The sequence below is a fragment of the Schistocerca americana genome, chromosome 3 (assembly GCF_021461395.2).
Source record: "Schistocerca americana isolate TAMUIC-IGC-003095 chromosome 3, iqSchAmer2.1, whole genome shotgun sequence".
In the NCBI taxonomy this organism is placed as follows: domain Eukaryota; kingdom Metazoa; phylum Arthropoda; class Insecta; order Orthoptera; family Acrididae; genus Schistocerca; species Schistocerca americana.
Window position 1 is genome coordinate 835,782,466 of NC_060121.1, and position 24,718 is coordinate 835,807,183.

Sequence of the window (24,718 nt, forward strand, 5' to 3'; positions counted from 1 at the left end):
CGGCACGTGATTCTCTCAATGCGGCGTCGGCTGTAATAAGACTCGCACTCGGCTGCCGAACTTCCCCGGATGGGCGTGTCCCGGCCGGCAATGCCACAGATCATTTCATTTTGTGCGGAGTGGTTAATGCAACGGCATGGACTACCCTAGCACACCTCCTGTCAGAACCAAGTTCTGATCTTATACAAGCACTACTGATATAGTACCACTTCAGCATTGTCCTCAATAGTCGCTGCATTTCGCCGATTCCCATAATTGCTGAAGCTTTGTGTGCATCCACACTGATGAGATCACTGCCCATCGTCACCTTCATTATATGTATACGTGGTGTAAGTTCTTTCGGACATGACCGAAGGAAGGGACGCAACATATATATAATTACATGAAGATGGTATCTGTTCTTCCGGACATGTCCGATAGAACAGATACCGTCTTCATATGGTTAAGACTAACCGGCCATTGACATTCTTCTTCTGTGCTGGACGCACGCGCATTGGCCGAACTCTTACGGAACTCGGTAAGATTGTCTGCCGCGAGTAATGAGTATAGTGGGCAGGGGCACTACGAATATAGTGTGTGGACATAAAGTTGGGAATGTGGGTCTCGCGGGGAGCGTGAAAGGGACAATATCCCTACAGTCACACTATCCTATGTGCCCTCGGTTGCTGAGATGGATAGAGCGTCTGCCATGTAAGCAGGAAATCCCGGATTCGAGTCCCGGCCGGGGCACACATTTTCAACTGTACCCGTTAATGTAATCAACGCCTGTCAACAGCTTAGGGTATTGATTTAATTATGATTTCATTAATATATAATTAGCTATGTATTATGCCCACTCAAGAAGATGGTGTACTGGATGTGCTAGACAACATAATGATAGTATGATAATGAATACAGGCCGAAGCAATGAGTTAAGATTTGTACCTAGGCCATGATTCGAACTCGGGTCTTCTACACAGTATGCTGATGCGCTGACCACTGCGCACCCTGGCACTGGAGCTAACACAGCAATGCAAGTTACCGTAGTACGTGTCTCTCCCTCATATGAACTTCAGTTGCCGCTTCAGCCCATCTTGTTACTACCCTTCATGAAGATTATGAGTATTGCAGAGGCTAACGGTATGTTGATAATTTTTACTTGTGGACCGTCTGACAGCAACTGAATGGAACGCAATTTTAGTGCCATACGAGTTTCGACTTCATTTTCTGCAAGGCATCATCAGTGGCAGGTTGCGTGAACAATTTCTTACATATTACGGTCCTGTTGCATTTTTGGTGTTGTTCTTCTTCTTATGAATGCCAATTTGCTGTTTTTTTTTCACATTCCATAGCACTATGAACTGAACGCTTGTTTCAATGCAATGTTTTGGTCTACCGCTGAAACAAGCGTTCAGTAAATAGTCCTGTGGAATGCGGAAAAAAACGGCAAATTGGCATTCATAAGAAGGAGAACAACACCAAAAATGCAACAGGAGAGTAATATGTAAGAAATTGTTCACGCAACCTGCCACTGATGATGCCTTGCAGAAAATAAAGGCGAAACGCGTATGGCACTAACAATGTGTTTCATTCAGTTGCTGTCAGACGGTCCATAAGTAAAAATTTCAAGATACCGTAATATTACACGCAAATGAGGAAGGCAGGACTACAAAAGTTGAAGATTGCAGAGGCTGTCTTATACAGGGTGTTACAAAAAGGTACGGCCAAACTTTCAGGAAACATTCCTCACACACAAATAAAGAAAATATGTTATTTGGACATGTCTCTGGAAACGCTTAATTTCCGTGTTAGAGCTCATTTTAGTTTCTTCCACCTACGCTCAATGGAGCACGTTATCTTGATTTCGTACGGGATACTCTACCTGTGCTGCTAGAACATGTGCCTTTACAAGTACGACACAACATGTGATTCATGCACGATGGAGCTCCTGCACATTTCAGTCGAAGTGTTCGTAACAACAGATTCGGTGACCGATGCATTGGTAGAGGCGGACCAATTCCATGGCCTCCACGCTCTGCTGACCCCAACCCCCTTGACTTTCATTTATGGGGGCATTTGAAAGCTCTTGCCTACGCAACACCGGTACCAAATGTAGAGACTCTTCGTGCTCGTATTGTGGACGGCTGTGATACAACACGCTATTTTCCAGGGCTGCATCAGCGCATCAGGGATCCCATGCGACGGAGGGTGGATGCATGTATCCTCGCTAACGGAGGACTTTTGAACATTTCCTGTAACAAAGTGTTTGAAGTCACGCTGGTCCGTTCTGTTGCTGTGTGTTTCCATTCCATGATTAATGTGATTTGAAGAGAAGTAATAAAATGAGCTCTAACATGGCAAGTAAGCGTTTCCGGACACATGTTCACATAACATATTTTCTTTCTTTGTGTGTGAGGAATGTTTCCTGAAAGTTTGGCTGTACCTTTTTGCAACACCCTGTATTGGAATAGCAGCATAGCATTGAACAAAATGGTGATAATTCTGCCCGATCAATCATAATAACAAAATGGCTCTGAGCACTATGGGACTCAACTGCTGAGGCCATTAGTCCCCTAGAACTTAGAACTAGTTAAACCTAACTAACCTAAGGACATCACAAACATTCATGCCCGAGGCAGGATTCGAGCCTGCGACCGTAGCGGTCTCGCGGTTCCAGACTGCAGCGCCTTTAACCGCACGGCCACTTCGGCCGGCAATCATAATAACACATTGCTATGTGTGGCTATACGTGTACTCACCTACAAGGTATTACTGAGGACGCCGGTGAGCAGATGGCGGCCGTCTTGTTCGAATTTCGACTCGTCCTTCACCTGCAGGTGAACCTCTTCGGCAGGTACGGAGTAGGAGGCGCATCGTGTGGCGTTGTCTTCTTTTACCTCGGCAGGAGATGGAAGACGTGTGAGGCACGCAGATGCAGCTAGGGGCTGCGTAGTTGACGTCGTCGGCAGCAGCGAGTCCTGCGTCCTGCCACTAGGGGCGCAGGAGATCCTCGGTGCGCCGCGAACGTTGCCGCCGCCCGTGTCGAGTCCGAAGCAGGGCAGCACGCGCCGGAACTCCTTGCGGAAGTTCTCGTTCATCCAGGCGTACAGGAACGGGTTGTAGCAGGTGGAGCTCATGGCGAGCGCGTGCACCAGGAAGAAGCAGAGGTTGAAGTAGCGCCAGGTGCCGAACGAGGTGAAGACGTCGTTGGCGAGGTTGAGCAGGGTGAGCGGCATCCAGGAGAGGCCGAAGATGGCGACCATGGCGACGAGCATTCGGTTGGTGCGGCGCTTGCGCTCGCGGTCGGCGTCGTCTCTGCGCGCCGAGCGGCAGCCGGGTTTGTGGCGCGCGCGTCGGCCCAGGCGCAGCGAGACGCGCACGTAGCAGAAGGCGGAGACGGCGAAGGGCAGCGCGAACTGGGCGGCGGCGGTGACGGCGCCGTAGGCGAGGCGCGCCCTCTCCGACGGCCAGCTCTCCTCGCAGTAGTAGTAGCCGTGCTCGGCGCGCAGCACCGTGTACAGGCCGTAGGGCAGCGTGGCCAGCGCAGAGAACAGCCAGATGCCGGCCAGCGACCAGGCGCACGTCGAGAGGCGCATGCGCGGCCGGAACGGGTGCACGATCACGAAGAAGCGGTCGACCGCGATGCTCGTCAGCGTCAGCGTCGACGTGTAGACGCTGGTGCCCTGCGCGAGCACGACGGCGCGGCACAGCGCGCCGCCGAACACCCAGCTGCCCAGGAAGGTGTAGAGCGGCGTGAAGGGCACGCACAGCGCGCACAGCAGCACGTCCGACAGCGCCAGGTTGCCGATGAACACGTTCGTGACGGTGTGCATCGCGCGGTTGCGCGCCACCACCGCCACGACCAGCGCGTTGCCCGCCAGGCCCAGCACGAAGATGGTCGTGTACACCACGCAGAACAGCGCCTGCACCGCGTCGTTGTAGATTATGTCGTTGCCGATGTCGTACTCCAGGAAAGCGGGACTCTCAGAGCTGTTCGTGGTCCATGACGTATTAGCCGCCACAGGTACCTCACTGGCTCCATAACCCTCTGTCATAACTACTTGTCGATATGCTGCACACAAACCGAATACCAATTTCTGTTCTTAGCTCAGTGCACACAGACCTTAACAATACATCACTAACAGAGGACAAAAATCATTCAACAGGGCCATTATTTGTCTATAGCATGGGAGAAGATCTTCACTTTCCTTCACAAATCAAGCTAAAATCCATTCGTTTCTCTGGGAACTGGAAGTTTCAAAGCAGTATACACTGAAGTGGAAGATTTATTCACGAAATCATTGTTTGCTCGCAATACTAAGTAAATAATCGTTGATATGTAAACATTGCCCTGGGAAGAACGAAATGCTAAAACTTGTGAAGTGAGAGTCAGGCTTCTCACTGGATTTTTCTGGTCGAATTACAAGCATTTCAAGAACAGAGAGTTGCTGTCTCACTTGTGAATGTCGTCGCTAATGCCATGTGTGGTTCGAAGAGTGGATAAAGAGTGGTTGTCCTACTTAGTAATTTCAGAGCACAAATGTCTTAAGCATGTTGCTCAGGAACATGCATACCTGGCATAGGGAACATTGCTTGTTAGCTTCTAATGATGTACATGGTTGTTCTACTTCTCAAAGACGCTTCACGTGAACAGTCCATTAGTTTCTTCCAAAATTCAGGAGTGCGTAACTGATCACAAGGTATATTACTCATTAGCTTAAAACGGTTATACAGTTCCAGATTTCACAAAGACTCTCTAATTTTACTTTTGAGATGATGCCGGACACCATCAGATACTTTCAGAACTCTAGTTTACGAAACTTCTAAATACACTAACCTAAACAACACATCACCAACGCAGGAAAAGACATTTCATAGTCAGCACTATCAGTTTCGAAAAATATCATCCCATTAATTCCGCTGGCTCTCTGTAGCACGCTTCAAATGTTCGCTGGAGATATCAGGCAAAACGTAGAAAGTTTCATAAAAATCGATATGATCATTCATATATCCGTTATCTTTTTGGCACTAGTCGTTGGTAAGGTTTCTTTCTATCAGCTTTTTAAAAGTTCTGTTTTTTTTTTATTCAGTAAACTGTCAACATGTCATCATTTTTGGGGTGCTTTGAAGTTAAGTATGTTACTTTCAGAGCTTCAAGCTGATATACACCAGAGAGATCATATAAATTTTAATATTAATCAGTGTAATACTTAATACATTTTACCAAGTGAAAATCTTTGTAATAGACCTCCACGAAACATTAAATATTATTGATACCTGATATTCAGCACAGAAATGCGCGAAGTCAACAACCATGTCTTATTACACGTTCAAATACACTTGTCAAAGCTTTGTGTAGATGAACGAACAAAATATATCTTGGAGCCGTACTAAAGTATATTTGATCTAGTTTCGTAACAACAATAAAATAAACTTCTTTTCTTTAAGGATATCGTAATCCATTTCAGTCATTTCCTACACCTGAGTTTACAAGTACGAGTATTGCAGAGCAATTGTTAACACGCTGTACGTGGCAGAGCACAAATACATTGGTGTTTTTCACTGTATATGTTTACACATTCATAAAACCTTGGTCATAAATGATGTGAGATAGTCCATAGTCGTATACATAGCATCCGGATTGGGAAAAGTATTTCTTTCTTGTGTGGAAAAGAAGAGAAAAACTTACTTTCCTCCGATAACGCAGAGGGACCGAATTATGAATATTTCAAGATATTACGCATTGAATATTACACAGAGAATATTAGACGAACCAACATGATTAATGCGCATTATTTACTTTTACGTTCACAGTTAATACCGCGAGAATAAAAGGAAACGTCACGTGAGCACTTTACACACCTGTTGTCTCTTGAACCGTATGACGCTGTTTCTCGATGAAGATTATTCAGTGGTCATAATGTGCGAGAAACAGAAGGGCTGTTGATGTTATTCATACGTGATCATTCCATCAGTATACCTACTGTGGTATCAAGTTTTCACGGCCTTTCACAATCTCATAAAATACAAAGTTGTTATCTGTCGCTCTTTAACTCGGTTTACGCTAGAAGAAGTACACTCACAGTCGGATAAAAACCCCGTTGAAGATTGTCAACTCTCCAAAAACTTGTCAGTTTTCCCATTGTCCTCTATTATATTTCCACAGCTACGAATCACGTTTCATCGACTACCGTAGGACATGCGCAGAGGCTCTGTGACTGTCCTGTCTTCTTTAGTGGCTCTGTTTTACGATTTGTACGACAAGTGCTCCGGTTATTGGATAACGTAGGACAGAGCCGTCTAGTGGAAAGCAAGGCGAGATAATAAGAATACGGAGGTGCTAATCTGCGTATTTTAGCTTTCTCTAGCTACCACAAGTATTGCTCGAAACAATAGCAGCACCAAAATTTCTGAAAATTGAGCTCCGTCGTCCAGCTTCAGAAGGACCTGTACTGGTCACTGACTTAGCTTATTGTCTCAGTAGCAATTGTCGCTTGATATGATGACGACTATAAAAATGCCAGGATGTGGACTGAACGTAGAGACTTTACGAGACTAATTTCTTCTGGAAATTACATTGATATCCAACAGTGTTAACGATGATGTATTTTATACCTGAAACCATTGCCAGATTTGATGTCTCCAGTATGAAAAGTACTTCCTTGGGGACGAAGTTTGCTCGACGTCGTGACGTTTGCAAAGAAATCCATCACGAAATTGCTATGTTATACGACAACTATACCTTCATTGAGAGTTGGGTAACCTGGTTATTGGTAAGCAAGCAAGAATGTCTTTTGTTTTTGAGAATTGTAGATCAAAATTTCACTCGTTGACGTGACAGCATATGCACGACGCAAGTGTTTTTGTTTTCTCTGTTTCGTGCTGGATTTTGAGAATGACTGTGTAAGAAATTACGATACGTTACATATGCGCACACCAATTCATCTTTTTCCGTAAGTCCACTTTACGTAGCCAGTAGAGAAATTGTCTTTTACCCTTTCAGCGTGCAATTATCATTTAATTATCTACGATTAATCACCGATGAACACAGTTTGCGTTCGGACCGCAGCAGTCACGCGATGATCACCTGCGTTTGAGTGGTAGTCAGCAACAATGCAACTTGTGCCGCGCTCCCGTCTCCGGGGCGACAGCGGCGGCGAGCACGGCGGCAACGGCGGCGACGGCTGTGTGGGCTGTGGTCGCGAGGCAGGCTCGTCGCTGCCGGCGGCGGACGGCAAACTGCCGACCACGGGGGGCGGGCGCCGCGACGCCTCGCGGGGGCGGCGGTGGCGCCTGCGCTCAGCCGAGCCGTCGCCAGCCTCGACTGGGCCACGCAGAGAGACTCCGGTCGCTGGCTATGCATACACTGCACAGCGGCGCCACGAGCTCCAAGTTGCGCAGATAAGGTTTCCTGGGGAGCGGAATGCAGCGCGATGCCTCAGTCGGGCACAGGCGAATCTCTGCGGCTACTCGGCTAGAGAACCACACTTTATCCACCCTCCGAACCACACTTCGGATTAGCGATGACATTCGCAATTGAGATAGCAACTTCCTGTTCTTGAAATGCTTGTAATTCGCCCAGAACAGTGCACTGAAAAACCCGAGTCTCACGTCCTAACTTATAGCATCTCGTTCTTTCCAGGACAACGTTTACGTACCAACGGATATTTACTTTGTCTGGCAATCAAACAATGATATCCTGAATGAATCTGTCACTCTATAGTAAAGTGTATACTGCTTGATACTTCCTGGCAGATTAAAATTGTATGTTGGATTGAGACTCGAAGCCCGAGCTACACCTACCGTTCTCAGTGTTCTGTCATGTGAGCCATCCGGGAATGACTCATAACCCGTCTTCAAAGATTCTCCTCAACCAGTACGTCTCTGCCAGTTACGAAATTTCAGACACGTTCTCTGCATATCTCACGGACTAGCAGTCCCGGAAGGAAGAGCACTGCGAGGAAATGGCTTCCTCTTGCCGTAAGCGATTGTTTTCATAATAAACTTTTCACTTTGGAAATAATTCTCTAGGCTATAGCTAAATCATTTCTCGGCAGTATTCTTCCTTCTGGGATCTCTACTCCTCCAGGCGCGCGGGACTATATTGGTGGCCGGCCGCGGTGGCCGAGTGGTTCTAGGCACTTCAATCTGGAACCACGCGGCTGCTGCGGTCGCAGGTTCGAATCCTGTCTCGGGCATGGACGTGTGTGATGTCCTTAGCTTAGATAGGTTTAAGTAGTTGTAAGTCCAGGGGACTGATGATCTCAGATATTAAGTCCCACAGTGCTTAGATCCTATTCTACCATGTGACTACATCGGTGAAGATGAGAAAGTAAGAGATGGTTACGGGCCGACGTAAAGTAAGCAGGACGGATCCCAAAGGTTTTCCTGTTTAGTACATTAATCTGAACGCTTAAATGAAACTGTTTCTTTTTTTAATTTCCTTAAGCAGCGAATAAAGCAACGAATAGTTTGATGGGAGCTTGTGATCTGATCGTATACCTTGAAGTGGGACTTAAATTTTTTGGAACTGCTCGTCAGTACGAGTTTGGAATTTATTCGCAATTCATTGGCAATCGTCATTCTCACTATATTTATCTAACCGAGAGTGAAACCCTTTCTCATACTTTTTTTGGATGTTTCTGTGAAATCACTGTCAGCCTTGGATATCTTTACCAGTCTGAGTAGTGTGTATTTATACCGGGAGCGAGAGACATCACAAGTGCTGCAAAGATGTAATGTTGCTGTTGTCGTCTTCAGTCAGAAGAATTGTTTGTTGCAGCAGAATAAAGTCATAATTAGAGCCTTTTACCGACCTCCCAATTCAGATGAAACAGTTTCTGAAAGGTTCAAAGAAAACGTGAGTTTGATTTCAAACGCGTACCCGAATCATACGATAATAGTTGGTGGTGACATTAATTTACCCCCGATATTTTGGCGAAAATACATGTTTAATTCAGGAGGTACGCATAAAATATCATCCGAAATTGTGCTAAACCCATTCGCTGAAAATTATCTCGAGCAATTAGTTCATGAGCCCACGCGAATAGTAAACGGTTCTCTTATCAGCAAATAATCCTGAGTTAATAACGAGCATGGAAACCTATTCAGGGATTAGTGAACACAGGGCTGTGAAGCAAACCTGAATATTGTAGTCCCCAAACCCTCGAAAACTAAGCGAGAAATATACCTATTCAAAAAAGCAGATAAAAATTCACTTGACGCCTTCCTGAGAGACAATCTCCACTCATTCCAAATTAATAATATAAGCGTAGACCAGATGTGGCTTAAATTCAAAGAAATAGTATCGGCAGAAATTGAGAGATTTATACCAAATAAATTAACAAACGACGGAGCTGATCCTCCTTGGTGCACAAAACGGGTCAGAACACTGTTGCAGAAACAACGAAACAAACATGCCAACTTTAAACAGACGCAAAATACCCAATATTCGCGATCTTTTACAGAAGCTCGAAGTTTAGTGTGGACTTCAATGCGAGGCGCTTATAACAGTTTCCACAATGAAACTTTGTCTCGAAACCTAGCAGAAAATCCAAAGCGATTCTGGTCGTATGTGAAGTATGTTAGCGGCAAGAAACAATCAATGCCTTCTCGGCACGATAGCAATGGAGATAGCATCAAAGCCACTGCTGCCAAAGCAGAATTACTAAACACAGCCTTCCGACATGCCTTCACAAAACAAGACGAAGTGAATATTACAGAATTCGAATCGAGAACAGCTGCCAACATGAGTAACATAGAAGTAAATATCCTCGGAGTAGTGAATCAACTTAAATCACTTAATAAAAGCAAGTCTTCTGGTCCAAACTGTATACCAATTAGATTCCTTTCGGAGTATGCTGATGCATTAGCTCCATACTTAACACTCATATACAACCGTTCGCTCGACGAAAGATCCGTACCCAAAGACTGGAAAGTTGCACAGGTCACAGCAATATTCAAGGAAGGTAGTACGAGTAATCCACTAAATTACAGGCCCATATCGTTAACGTCGATATGCAGCAGGATTTTAGAACATATATTGTGTTCGAACATAATAAATTACCTCGACTAAAACGGGTTTAGAAAACATCGTTCTTGTGAAACACAATTAGCTCTTTCTTCACGTGAAGTGCTGAGTGCTCTTGACAAGGGATTTCAGATCGATTCCGTATTTCCGGATTTCCGGAAGGCTTTTTACACTGTGCCACACAAGTGGCTCGTAGTGAAATTGCGTGTTTATGGAATATTGTCTCAGCTATGTGACGGGATGTGTTGGGTTGTTTCGGGAAGGAGTCCAGGCAGCGAGGTCATCGGTCTCATCGGATTACGGAAGGACAGGGAAGAAAGTCGGCCGTGCCCTTTCAAAGGAACATTCCCGGCATTTGCCTGGAGCGATTTAGGGAAATCACGGAAAACCTAAATCAGGATGGCCGGGCGCGGGATTGAACCGTCGTCCTCCCGAATGCGAGTCCAGTGTGCTAGCCACTGCACCACCTCGCTCGGTATATGTGACTGGATCTGTGATTTCCTGTCAGAGAGGTCACAGTTCGTTGTAATTGACGGAAAATTATCGAGCAAAACATAAGTGATTTCTGGCGTTCCCCAAGGTAGTGTTGTAGGCCTTTACTCTCCCTTATCTATATAAACGATTTGGGAGACAATGTGAGCAGCGTCTTCGGTTGTTTGCAGATGACGCTGTCGTTTATAGACTAATAAAGTCATCAGAAGATCAAAACAAACTGCAGAACGATTTAGAAGAAATATCGGAATGGTGCGAAAATTGGCAGTTGACCTTAAATAACGAAAAGTGTGAGGTCATCCACATGAGTGCTAAAAGGAACACGTTAAAGTTCGGTTACACGATAAATCAGTCTCATCTAAAAGCCGTAAATTCAACTAAATACCTACAATTTAAATTGGAAGGAACACAAAGAAAATGTTGTGGGGAAGGCTAACCGAAGAGTGCGTTTTATTGGCAGGACACTTTGAAAATGTAACAGACCTACTAAGGGGACTGCCTACACTACGCTTGTCCGTCCTCTTTCAGAATACCGTTGTGGGGTCTGGAATCATTTCCAGATAGGACTGACTGAGTACATCCAAAAAGTTCAAAGAAAGGCAGCACGTTTTGCATTAGCGTGAAATATGGGAGAGAGTGTCACAGAAATGATACAGGATTTGGGATGGACATCATTAAAACAATGGCGTTTTTCATTGCGACGGAATCTTCTCACGAAATTCCAATCACCAACTTGCTCCTCCGAATGCGAAAATATTTTGTTGACACCGACTTACAAAGACAGGAACGATCACCAAGATAAAATACGGGAAATTAGAGCTCGTACGGAAAGATGTAGGTGTTCATTCTTCCCGCGCGCTATATGATATTTGAATAACAGAGAATTGTGAAGGTGGTTCGATGAACCCTCTGCCAGGCCCTTAAATTATTTGCAGAGTATCCACATAGATGTAGATGTAGATGTAGTATACTATTTCCACCTTTGTACTTTCCCTCCCTTGCTTAGAACCGGTTTTCCATCTGAGCTCTTGACGTTAACACTGCTGCTTCCCTTTTCTCGAAAGGCCTCTTTAATTTTCCTGTACGTGGTGTCTATCTTCCCTTAGTGAAATACGTTTCTGAATCTTGACGTTTATCCTCTAGACACAGCTGTTTAGCCATCCTGCACTTTCTGTAAACCCTACATTTCAAATGTTTCTATTTCCTTTCGCCAGCTTCATTTGTTGCATTTTTTATATTCTCCTTTCGTTAGTTAAATTCAAAATCTCCTGTGTTATCCGAAGATTTCTACTAGGCCTTGTCTACATACCCCTTCGTGTTCTACTGGATTCCTTTCCCCTATTCTAGTCAACTCCTGATTAATGCCCCGTCTGAATCTCCCACCAACCTCCAGATCTCTCAGATTATCCAGGTGCCGGCCGGCGTGGACGAGCGGTTCTAGGCGCTTCAGTCTGGAACCGCGCTACCGCTACGGTCGCACGTTCGAATCCTGCCTCAGGCATGGATGTGTGTGATGTCCATAGGTTAGTTAGGTTTAAGTAGTTCTAAGTTCTAGGGGACTGATGACCTCAGATGTTAAGTCCCATAGTGCTCAGAGCCATTTGAACCATTATCCAGGTACCATTTCCTTAATTTCCTACCTTCTTGCATTTTCTTCAGTTTTAATCTACAGTTCGTAGCCAATTAATTGTAGTCATAGTCTTCATCTGCCCCTGGGAATATCTCACAATTTAAGATCTGGTTCCGAAATCTCTGCCTTACCATTATACAATCAATCTGAAACCTACAAGAGTCTCTGCGTCTCCTCCACGTATACAGTTGTCTTTTATGTTTCTTAAACGAAATATTAGCGTTGATTAAATTATGCCCCGTGCAAAATTCTACCAATCGGGTTCTTCTTTCATTCCTTCCCCTTCCCCCCTCCCCCCAAAGCCCATATTCACCAACTATTTTTCCTTCCCTTCCTTTTCCTACTATCGAATTCTGGTTCCTGATCACAAAGTTTGGTCTTCCTTAATTAGCTGAATAATTTATTTTATCTCATATATTTCTTCAGTCTCTCCATCACCTGCGGGTATAGTGGAAAGATAGGCTTGTGCTTTTGTGGTAGGTGTGGGCTTCGTGTCTATCTTGGCTACGGTAGAGCGTTCACTATGCTGTTCATAGTAGCTCACCCACATTCCTATTTTCATATTCATTATTAAAACTACTGCAGCATTACCCCTATTTGGTTTTGTATTTACAACCCTGTATTGACTTGATCAGAAGCCCCGTTCGTCCTAACAACGAAATTCACTAATTTCCACTGTATCTAACTTCAAACCTAATCATTTCCCATTTAAAATTTCCTTACGTTCCTTCCCGATTAAGGCACCTAACATTCCACGATCCAATCCGCAGAACGCCAGTTTTGTCCTCCTGAGTGATAACCGTCCTGTAATCCGAAGGGATGAGTATTTTACTTCCGGAATATTTTACGCAGGAGGACACCATCATCATTTCACAATGCAATAGAGCTGTATGTTCTTGCTAAAAATTTCGGATGTAGTTTCCCCTCACTTTCAGCCGTTCGCAGTACCAGCATAGAAATTCCGGTTTGGCTAATTTTACATGGCCAGATCAGTCAATTATCCAAACTGTCATCCCGCAACTACTGGAAACCTGCTGCATCTCTTCAGGAACTTCATGTTTGTGTGGCCTCTCAACACATATCCCTCCGTCGTGGTTACCTCTGCCCTACGACTATCTGTATTGCTAAGGCACGAAAGCCAACCCACCGACGGCTCAGTCCGTGGTCCACGGTAGCACAGACTTCAGATTGGAGCAAAACAGACTTTTTTGGTCTGTTGTTTAGAATAGCGTGTAATTTCATCCCGTTCTTCACAGTAAGAAAGTAAAGCTTTCATAGGACTGTTGATATGCTTAATGCTTTTTGGTAACTGTCTTCTCTACAGAAGCGTCGTTGTCAATAACCTTTTATAACATGGTCTAAGTCAACAGATTATTCATTATTTTTCGTGTGGTGCGTCGGACTTATCGTTGGAGACCTTTACAAGAGATTACTTTCAGTATTTTTTCTTTTCATCATTTGCAATATTTACTGCCAATATGTTGCTGTAGTAGATACTGCTCCATTCTCGTGGCTGAAATTACCTACGTTTTCTGTACATTCTCATCCTATTTAATGACCAATCTTAATTCGTACTATAGCACTTATAACACATTTGCTACCGATTCCTAAGTACTGCTCGAGTGTTTGGGATCTCTGTTTATTGTATCAGAGGAAAACATCGAAGGAATTCAGAAGCGGGCCGCTATATTTACTGCTAGTAGGTTAGATCAACACGTGAGTATGACGGAGATGCTTCACGAACTCAAATGGAAATACATGGAAATATGACGACTTGCTTCTCGCCTAACACTGTTGAGAAACTTTAGAGAACCGGAATTAGAAGCTGAGTGCAGAAAGTTTGTACTGCCACCAAGATACACTTCCAGTAGGGACCACAACGATAGGAGAAGAGAAACTGGGGCTCGTACGGATGCATATAGATAGTCGTTTTTCCCTTGCTCTATCTTCGAATGGATCAGGAATGGAAATGAGTAGCAGTGGTACTAGGTACCCTCCGCCGAGCACCATTCTGTGGCTTGAGGATTAAATATGTAGATGTAGATGTAAATATAGATATTGTCAAGCCTCTTGGAGAGGTATAGAAATCTACCGCTTAAAGTATCGCCTGATATCGGGATGAATACTGGAATAAAACGATGCTCACACCCACATAAATCCCTATTGTAATCTCTTCGGCCAGTGATAGCATCTTAAGTATGTTCTTACGATTGCAGGTATAGTAGCTAGAGTATGTTAAGTCACAATTTATTGACTTCATAAGGCTACTTCAAGTGAAGCAATGGACGATTCTAATGATTTGCCGTTTTTTTTTTTTTTTTTGCGCCTAACATTTAAGTTATTACTGCCCGTGTATGTTGTTACTATAAGAGTGAGATTAAGAAATTCGTATAACCTTTATTATACAATCGCAGGAACCTCACTAATGGTAATCAGACAAAAAATTAAATACAAGGAACAATAATAACAAAAAGGCCTGTAAAATTGTGACCTGCTGACTAATGATGAAAAAAATTGACTTTGTTGCCAATTAAAAACTGTGTTCTAATTAGAAACTGGAAATGCCATTGCACACTGTCAAAAATTAATTCTTCCGAGGCCTTTGAAACGGCAGTTCCTGTACATCTTTTAACGAAATAATACTAAGCTCAAACAGTGTTAAGTGGCTTTGTAAATAAGATTGGTATTGCACAATGTCATTTCACGGTTATTGTGCGATGAAAGAAAGCGGTGTCATTTCAGTTATAGGTAAAAGCAACGTACACTGGTCAGCCAGAGCATTATGACTGCCTACTTAATATCCGGTATGCCCACCTTTGGCACGGATAACAGCGGTGACGTCTGGAGGCATGGAGTCAGAGAAGGGATTTGGCACCACATCTGCACACGCAAGTCACCCAATTTCGGTAAATCCGGGAAGGAGGGCGATGAGCTCTGACGCCAGGTTCAGTAACATCGCAGATGTGTTGGATCGGGTGGCCACCATATACTGGGAGTAGCCACTGTGTTAATCGAACCGCTCCATCACACTCCTGGCCTTGGGACAAGACGCACCATCTACTAGAATAATAACACGGCAGTCGGGAAACATGTTCGTCGTGAATGGGTGTACGTGGTCTGCAAGCACTGTACGAGACTCCTTAGCCATCACGATGCCTTGTATGAGCTGGTTCAATGGTTCAAATGGCTCTGAGCACTATGGGACTTAACTACTGAGGTCATCAATCCCCTAGAACTTAGAACTACTTAAACCTAACTAACCTAAGGACATCACACACATCCATGCCCGAGGCAGGATTCGAACCTGCGACCGTAGCGGTCACGCGGTTCCAAACTGACGCGCTTAGAACCGCACGGCCACACCGGCCGGCTTTGCATGAGCTCCACTGGATCCATGGATGTTCATGTGAATGTTTCCCAGAGCGTATTGGAGCCACCGCCAGCTTGTCTCTGTCCTACATTACAGGAAAACTGGAAATTTGTGGTATGTGTCTATGGGACTAAAGTGCTGAGGTCATCGGTCCCTAGCCTTACACACTACTTATTCTAACTTAGGCTAAGAACAACACACTCACACACACACACACACACACACGCACACACACACACACACACACACACACACACACACACACACACACACACATGCCCAAGGGAGAACTCGAACGTCCGACGAGGGTAGTTGCCCAAACCGTGGCAAGGCGCCTCAGATTGCACGGTCACCCAGCGCGGCTGCATTACAGGTGTCAAGAAGCTGTTCCCCTGGAGGACGACGGATGAACGCCCTCCCATCGGCGTGATGAAGAAGGTATCGGGAATCATCAGACTGTGCAACGCTCTTCCACTACGACTACGTCCAATGCCAATGGTCACGTGCCCATTTCAGTCCTAGTGGCCGATGTCACGTTGTTAACATTGGAACACGCATGGGTCGTCGGCTGCGGTGGAGGCCCAATGTTAGGAGTGTTGAGTGCACTGTGTATTCAAACACCCTTGTTCTCTGCCTAGCATTGAAGCCTGATGTGAGTTCCGTCGCAATTCAACGCCTCTCCTGTTTCACCAATATGCCCAACCAATGGCGTCCGATACCTGTAATGAGGGATAGCCCCCAACCCTACGGCGTCAGGCCGTGGTTTCATCGCAATTGAAGACACTCATCACAGCAATCCTCTAATACCCTACAAGTCGTTCCGTATTCGAAATGCTTGAGCCGAGCCACCGAGCAATCAGAATTTTTCCTCAGTCAAACTCTGACAGATGGCAGAACTTTCCCATTCTGTACACGGACAGAACACAGACTGATACCACATGCGCCGTGCGTGTGTCTGACTAGCAGTCATTCCTCGCCAGGTGATGCCGCTATCGCCTGGACGGATTTATATTGACAGTAGGTCGATGGTCGTATTGAATGTATGAAATAATGTCCCAAAATTAAATAAATGAAAGTCAAGAAGTACTACAAGAGATTTGTGGGCTTTCAAATAAAATGAAATGATGTGGTGGCCCTCAACTGTGCATCCGCCGACTCAGAGCTGAAACATTAAAAAAGGAGTTGAAATATTAAAAGTTTTGGCTGGTCTCGTCGTCTACGGGCTGCGATGCGTAGTTGTCGCATTACAAGCCAAATACTCCTGAGTCTACCGTATGCAATATGAAAATACACATGAATCGAATGGTCGAAGGGTCCTATCACTCGGCAATTGCGAATTATGAATGTAACATATAAATTTATAAATAAAAGATTTCAATTAAATAAAATCTGCAGGTACTATTTGAACGACCTTATATGATGAGTACGATAGCAGAAGTACCTTTAAGAATGCCCTTTATTACTGTAAAACCCTTATTGATGTCTACGGTCCAGCAATTAAATAAAATATAGGTTGAATAACAGGGAAATAATAGATTCCTACTTCATGTAATTAGTTATGAGCAACAACATAGTTCGCCAGAAATTCACTTCTAAACGCATACTACGTCTTCACTGCAGAAACCAAGGAAATGTCACACGTGCACAAGTCGGCACTACAAAATATTTCAATCTCTCGCAACCATGCGCAAACTGCTCCACTCTCCAAGTTTTTTCTGCAACTGTGCGTCCGTCGCGCCGTCACGTCCAATACTCTCTCGTGTCCTGTCCCGTACTGTTCTCCCACTTCCATCGAGTCTCCCCATTCACGAGCGCTGTGATTGGCTAGAGCGCACCCGCAATGTCTTCAAGCCAATGCACACTCAAAAACATAAATCGCTTTCGAAATACTGGATTTACATTTAAATAACTTAAAATTAAATAAATATTCCTACAGCTGGGCAATAAACATGCTCTACCGTACATTATTAAATACACAAATTAATTAAATAGACATATACCAAAGGAATAGCAAGGAAAAGTAGGACAGTAGCCTAGCAGTCTCTGTGCTTTCTAAAACACGGTAAATAATTGAACAATTTCTTCATGAATAGCACATATCGGATACGAACAAAGACATAGATGAATAAATATATTTATAAGCATGCTGCTAACGTGTTTTTCGTGTAACTTTGGAGTACTTATGGCCTGATGCGATCGATAGTAATGGGCCAATTTGACCCCCAATAACTCATGTACTATTCAAGTTACATGAATGCGATTTATACCAATTTAGGTTTACACTAATAGCTTTCTAAAGACATGTCGATCGACAGAATCGGACGAACCGTTTAGATTTTGATAATTCGTTGCCGCGTGTTACTTGTGTAAGTTATCGTCATATACTAAACTTTACACTAATAAAGATATTTAAAATCTGATTACACTATCAGAATCGTCGTGCAAGTAATGGTTATGTACATGTTTCTTTTTGAGGTATCATGATTCATGTGGCTACTATTAATTTCTGTACGAACTGTGAAATGTCTGCCATTAAGTTTTCACGAAGTCCGCCATCATTGGCACTCCCTGCATGTCTCCTTCATCGACACAGCGCTACCATGGAATTCCCAGCCACATTGCTCTGGCCGTTGTGAGGCACCACGCAGATGCTAACGAACTTGTGCCTGCCGCGTGCCACATGCAGTGGCCCCAACTTTGAACTTAAAACATTTCCAGGGCGCCACTACTCGCCCGTTACCTCACAGGTTACACAAACCGAAGCTTATTTGCAAAGGTGACTACTCGTTAAAAACATACATAATCAGTAATGGAGTGCTGTTCGAGCCCATGGGACCACTTATTAAGATTGTTTTGCAAACACATGTAATGTGAGAAGATGGACATCAGCTAAAATAGCGAACGTTTCAAAAAACTATTTGAGGATCAAGCTAGGGTACTCTCAGTGTAACTTTCTGCTGCAGCACTGAGACTAAGCGAAAAGAGATTTTTATTGTGAGAGTGAAACACTTCCAAACTTTTTTCGTATTTTTCTGTGAAATTTTTGTCAGTCTTTAACGTGTCAGTGTAAACTGAGCCTAGGCGGAGGGTGAATTTTACTGTGGCACTTACGCTTTAGACCTTTAGGTGATGATATTTATGGTTTATGCTTCTACTGAAGCTTCGTGTTTCAGGAACTGCTCACCAGAACTTTGTGTCAATCAGCAATATTTCTGGTACAAGACATTACTTCTTCATGTAATCACCTGTTGCTGCCCCCACTCAGAAATTTGATGTTGGCTTATTTTGCATCTGTTTTGAAGAAGCCCACACAGTCGTCATCCAGTTAATGATACCAGTTCATCCTAATGATCAAAGTTTATCTCAAAATCACAAATATTTAAGGAGAGGCAGAAGCGAAAAGGGATCAAATAATCGATTTGTAAATTTTCGTAAACAGTTTTTCTTTGTAGCTAATACGACAATTTTTTCGTGAGTTATGATGGTTCTCCTAACATTGTGCGTGATCAGGTATTTCAATTTAACTCCTTCTTTTTCGCGTCATGCTGAGATAATGCAGATATTTCTTTGATTCCTTGTGCGTTATTTACTGCTTCTGTTGTCTTATCGTGTCAAGGTTTCCTACCCCATATCTACTATCGATAACATGGCGTTTGTTGTCGTTTTTGAATAATGTAAATAAAGCCCTAAAAATGCTGAAACAGGTTACAGAATTATTATGGCTTGGCCATAAGAAGAAATGTTGGGAATTTAGAAAACACGAAAAAGCTGTATGAGCTATCTTTCGCTATGAGCTTCCGACAAATGAAAATCCTTAGTGCTGTCTTTGTCTGAATGATCCTGACATTTGGTGCAAGTACAAAGTGCAGGAGAAGTGCAACATACGACCACAAACATTTTTTACCTGCCACAGTAATGAAGGAAATTAAACTGTTAGAGATCTTTGTAAAGATATTTTGTTGTAGTCTTGTTTGTCTTCACGGAAAAACGCAAAATTTAAATGAATGTGTGAATTTGGTCATTTGGACACGATTATCGAAAACTGCATTTGTTCATATTAAAACCTTGAAGCCTGGTGTTTATGATGCTATTTGAAGCTTCATTGACGAGGTACTAAAAAATAGGATATTTGGAAGAATTGGGTACAAAATGTAATGGAAATACTGAAAAATCCTTGGTGCAAATAGATAAAGAGAGAATCTACAAAGCAGAAATTGCTAATTAAAAATGCACAAAAGAAGCTAGATAAAAAAATAAGAATAACAAAGAGAAGAAAAGAACGTTAGTATGACTCAAATTATGCTCAGTATGCTCTAGGAAAATAGTAGTGGTGAGTAATTCTCATCAATAACCATATTAAAACTGCATTACTAAACTTGAAATTGATTTGCTTCAGAAGAAAGTTTCTTTTATATTTTTTTTTAATTTCTGGTATCATTTTTTCTAAATTAATTACGTTATAAATACAAAATTTGGTGAATTTGTACTCAGGCTGGTAATAAGTTATTACAATTAAACTGAGAACCACCAACCCAAAAGGAACTGTTTTATAATAATTCATGTATTAAAAAAAGTGATATTTTATTAGTGAAAGAACAAAAAAATTTCTTCACGCACACAAGTGGCATTTTGTTAATTTTACTTGTAAATGCTGGTATATGTTTTATTAATTGAGTAAAATATTCACTGATTTAAAATTTATGATTCTTCTAAAAAGTGTACCAATCAAAGGATGAAATAGCATTGCCAGAACAGTGATGAAAATTGCCTTCCGTCTCCCCTTAATAAAAAATCAAATTGACCTCGACATTACAGATGACATGCACAACAATTTATTAAAGAGTATTTGGAGAGAGGCATCAAACATTGCAAAAAGGTACTGTTGAAGATCTTTAAAGTGGGAACCAGTACTAATATTCAGCGCCGCCCGAACCTATTTTACGTGAAATACAAGGAAAAACACTGCCTGTCGAAAAACTGAAGCACCCAGAAGACACGGTTGTACAAGTACACGCCATTGCAGGGTATGTAAATGATTAGTGTTGCAATTCTGTTATGCAGTTAGAATGGCCACAACAGTGCATTACTGATGCTCTATTGGGGTGAAAAGAATCGGATACTGACTGATCACTGTAAACATCACGGAGATACACGAACTCGTGCAAGACTGCGTTATCAGCCCATGTGGCGGATCGAAAGGGGTCTCATTGTAGATATTGCTGGTCGAACCTGGCAGTAGGTGCATTTGTGGGGAATTATGGTGTGACCGTGACCCATGTTCGAATGTTTAGGAACGTGAAGGCAGGCATACGCGTGTTCAAGTATTTGATTGACAACGTGCGACTACCACAAGGGTCGATCACCGCATTGTGCGCCAAGTACATCGTAAGCACTTAACGTACGCGCCTGCCATCCGAAAACAAGTAATGGACTACCGGCAACAGTCTGTCATCTACATTTCCACGCAGCATTCTGACATCCTGCATCACTGGTCGAAGACTAGCAGTAACAGCATTATGGAATTACCGGTCCGCGCGTACAATGCCTTAACACCACAACTCAAACGGCTGCGTTTGGGGTTGTACCACGATGGGTAAGCATAGACTGCTCATAAATGGCGTCGCACTGTGTTTAGCGGTTGAATGTGGTTCTGCACTAGCCCAGAATGCAGTCGTCAGCGAATAAGGGGGCGATCTGGTAAGAGACGCCAAAGTTCCATTATCTTGGATACGCTCAGCGGCTCGGCTGGTAGTAGATGGGAGAATTATGACGGCGCAACGTTAAGACACTGGCATCCAGAGCCCTCTTGTGTTACCTCTCACGCGACAGTATTGTGCTGAAATCTTTCAACAGGACAAACAGGACACTGCCCCTATAGAAATGACACATGTCTTTACCAACTGACAGCGTGATGCTCAGATACTCCCGTGGCCACCTTATATCTGTCCCCTACAGATCATGTGTGGGACCAACTTGGACGTTTAACTTCGTCTCAGCGCCCAAATCCAGTTGGCAAACACCAATCCGAGCAGTCGTGGGCCAGGTTACCTCAGGAGAGGATGCAACGGCTTTGTGATATCCTTCCCGACAAAATCACCTCATGCATCGAGGTCAAACATTATACGGTTAAGTCGGCCAGTATTGTGAAGTTATCTCTAAATTTGACTCGATTTTTTAATCACAACAATGTCATTACTTGCTCTCTCAACCTGTGGAGTGTCATCTCGTTTCCTCCTCCCCTTCCAACTGCTTAACTTTTGTCAGGCTGTGTGTAATGTATCTGCACTCTGTTCTTGCAGCAGGTACGTCTGACGCTGGTTACTCATTCTGGTGCTCACTTGCACATTAATTATTAATGTCCTAAGACTGTCAGACACTGAGTAGTTCCTCCCTAGCCTAAAAGAAATATCAAGAATGACAAAATTCCTTCCTACCAATGGAGCTATAGACTACCTGCCGGGACATGGTCCGTTAACCAGCCACTTACTAAAACTGCGCAGCGCTCCACAGACACTTAACGAATGGTGAGCAATCGGTATCCCAGATCACATCGTCTGGGAGTGTACCTTTGAACGGGATGTTGAAGACCACGAAAGGCACGCGTTTCGAAATGCAACATCTTATAGCACAATAAGGAATGAGGAACTGTGGCATAAGATGAACTCACTGACAGCTAAGTTATCAGATTACGAACTGTCACCATACGTAGCTGAGAGGCAACCAAGAAGACGCTTTACATGATGAGAACGAGATGCGCAACGGCAGAAAACCCAACTACTACAATCAACTGGAAGCAGTGAGCAGACGGGCCTCGGGGAGGCCCAGGAAGAAATTCCTGAGTCTCTGACAGCCATTCCCAAATCTCTACATCTTGGATGGCCCCTGAGAATCTTGATTGGCACCTTAGCGCGCCACGGGCTAACCATCCAGACGTGTGAGAGATCCAGCTTGGTTCAGATACCAAGAATAATAATGTAGTGTTGAGTAGTGTAGTAGTACTGTATTGTATAGTATTGTATTAGTGCAGTCCAGAATTATAAATTACGAAATTTGTGATGTGTATTGGACCAGTAATTTATATTTTATGGATTCCAAATGAACAAATCTGTACGCTAGTTGGCCAATTTGTACTAAACAGACCGTTTTCAGTTATTATTATTATTTGTTGTTTTAATGTAGTTATTCTACGCAGATCTCCGCCCTTATAGAGCATAATGGTAAGGTGTTACCAATACTTTTGAAATTATGTTAAAATATTATGTGCTCTAGTCATGCCAATTCGTGTACAACAGTCTGTTTGTTCTTTCATATAAATATTCAGTCCGGAACGTGCTGCTGCTACGGTCGCAGGTTCGAATCCTGCCTCGGGGATGGATGTGTGTGATGTCCTTAGGTTAGTTAGGTTTAAGTAGTTCTAAGTCTAGGGGTCTGATGACCTCAAATGTTATGTCCCATTGTGCTGAGAGCCATTTGGACCATTTTCATATAAGTAAGAGACTAAAAGAAAGTAATAAACAAGTAAATAACGTATGACACTGAGTACGAATTAATCAGAATGAAATTTTTTTCTTTCTTAGTGTCACACAGCAGCGAGGCAGTAGGACTGAGATGAGCCGTAAGTGAATATCACTTTTAGACACTTTTTACTCCACATAAAAGTTTCATACCTGAAAAAAGGAGCACCAATGATTTCATGTGTGGGTGCCAGACATTTATATGAATATATCGTTTGAACATTAATGAATTTAAAGTGCCTTTTCATAACTATTAAAGTAAACACCTTTAATTTTAATGGTCATCAAGTGTATGATAGTTGGTGAAATAGAATAACTCTGTACTAAATTGCCAAATCAATGAGAACGTAATTTGCATTTAACAACAATTAAAAATTAATTGCATTGGTACTGCCAACATAATCAGTAAAGTTATTAGTCAGTTACCGAAATAGGACTCCTGTAGCCACAGATCTAATACATCAGTTAAGATGTCACCGGTTACACAAGCGAGGATCTTGCTGTAATTACGAAACCGAACGAGTAAGTATTGTTAAATCCCGTTATTATTTATAAAAACCATTACAGTTAGCCAACAAAGTTTGCACTTATTCAGCCGTTTATGAAATATGCCTATCAATTAAAGCATCCATAAGAGCAGACTGCTATAGTTAGTCGACACCACGTTGTGGTCTCCTGACGGCACAATAACTCTTGTCACTAAATAGTAACCGCGATTAGCAGTGTCAGACAATTACTGGCTTTGATGGTCAGTGGCTATTGTCGATTAATGTATGAGCATAGCTTAGTTAACAGTTCCTCTGAATAACTGACAGTATTCCGCTTCTGCATGTAGCAGATACGATTTTCAGGGGTGGGACTTATTTGTATGCCCATTGTGCAGTGTCTCCGAGATTCATGAGGTGTTTTACCTAATCTATTAGCCAAGGTGCAGGTAGAAAGCTACAAATTTGCCTCCATGAAATTAGTATCTGTAATGGCTTTGCGCTCATTAAAAACTTAATACCAGTAAACTGGTTCTCATTTGTAAATATTGCTTTACGAGAAAGGTAAAGGGAGTTACTTTACTTCTTCTTTACGGTAGCATAAATGCCTTATCATCGAACGTGACTTCCTTGTTGTAATGAGTGTGCATGTAGACAATGATTTTTTGCGCAAGGTCAACAGGATACTAACGGTAGTATACAGGTATACTTGAGTAGAACGTAGAAGTTTTTACAGAACCAGAACCCTGACGCAAATGGCCAATGAATGTACATGCGTACTAAGCCACCCAGTAACTATTGACTTCTAGATCAGTTTATAGAAAGTCTACATTCTAGGCTTAGTGAGCAACAGAGTGGCACGTTTTAGATACATTTCACAAAAGAGGGGAAAACGAGCTTTGAAGGATCTAATAATTATCATAACTCCTTGACATGATACGATGAGAGGGTAGTTAGTTAAATGAATCTCTTGACTGAAATCAGCACCCTGCTTTGTGTGAATAAACTATTGCTCCTTTCCGGAGTATAACTGTTTACAATAGACGTCAATTATGTTGTATTTGAAGCCCTTTTCTCATCCTTGTTTGCTTCCTGATATACTGTGTAACATGGAATCGTGGTTCTGACTTAGGAAAACACAGTTCATCTCATTTTAGTACCCAAACATGTTTCGGAGAAGTTTTCCATCTTCATTAGGACCATTTTTTCTATTTTAAA

General features: G+C 43.0%; 1 protein-coding gene across 1 annotated transcript; it reads right to left on the reverse strand.

Moving 5' to 3' along the window:
- Positions 1–2,738: 2,738 nt before the first annotated feature.
- On the reverse strand, positions 2,739–4,034 carry LOC124606430 (prolactin-releasing peptide receptor-like). Its single transcript, XM_047138411.1, has one exon. The coding sequence runs from the start codon at positions 4,032–4,034 to the stop codon at positions 2,739–2,741; it is 1,296 nt and encodes a 431-aa protein (XP_046994367.1).
- Between the last annotated feature and the right edge of the window lie 20,684 nt (positions 4,035–24,718).

Excerpts from the sequence above, each read along its gene's own strand:
- LOC124606430 (XM_047138411.1), bottom strand. The coding sequence starts at position 4,034 with ATGACAGAGGGTTATGGAGCCAGTGAGGTACCTGTGGCGGCTAATACG.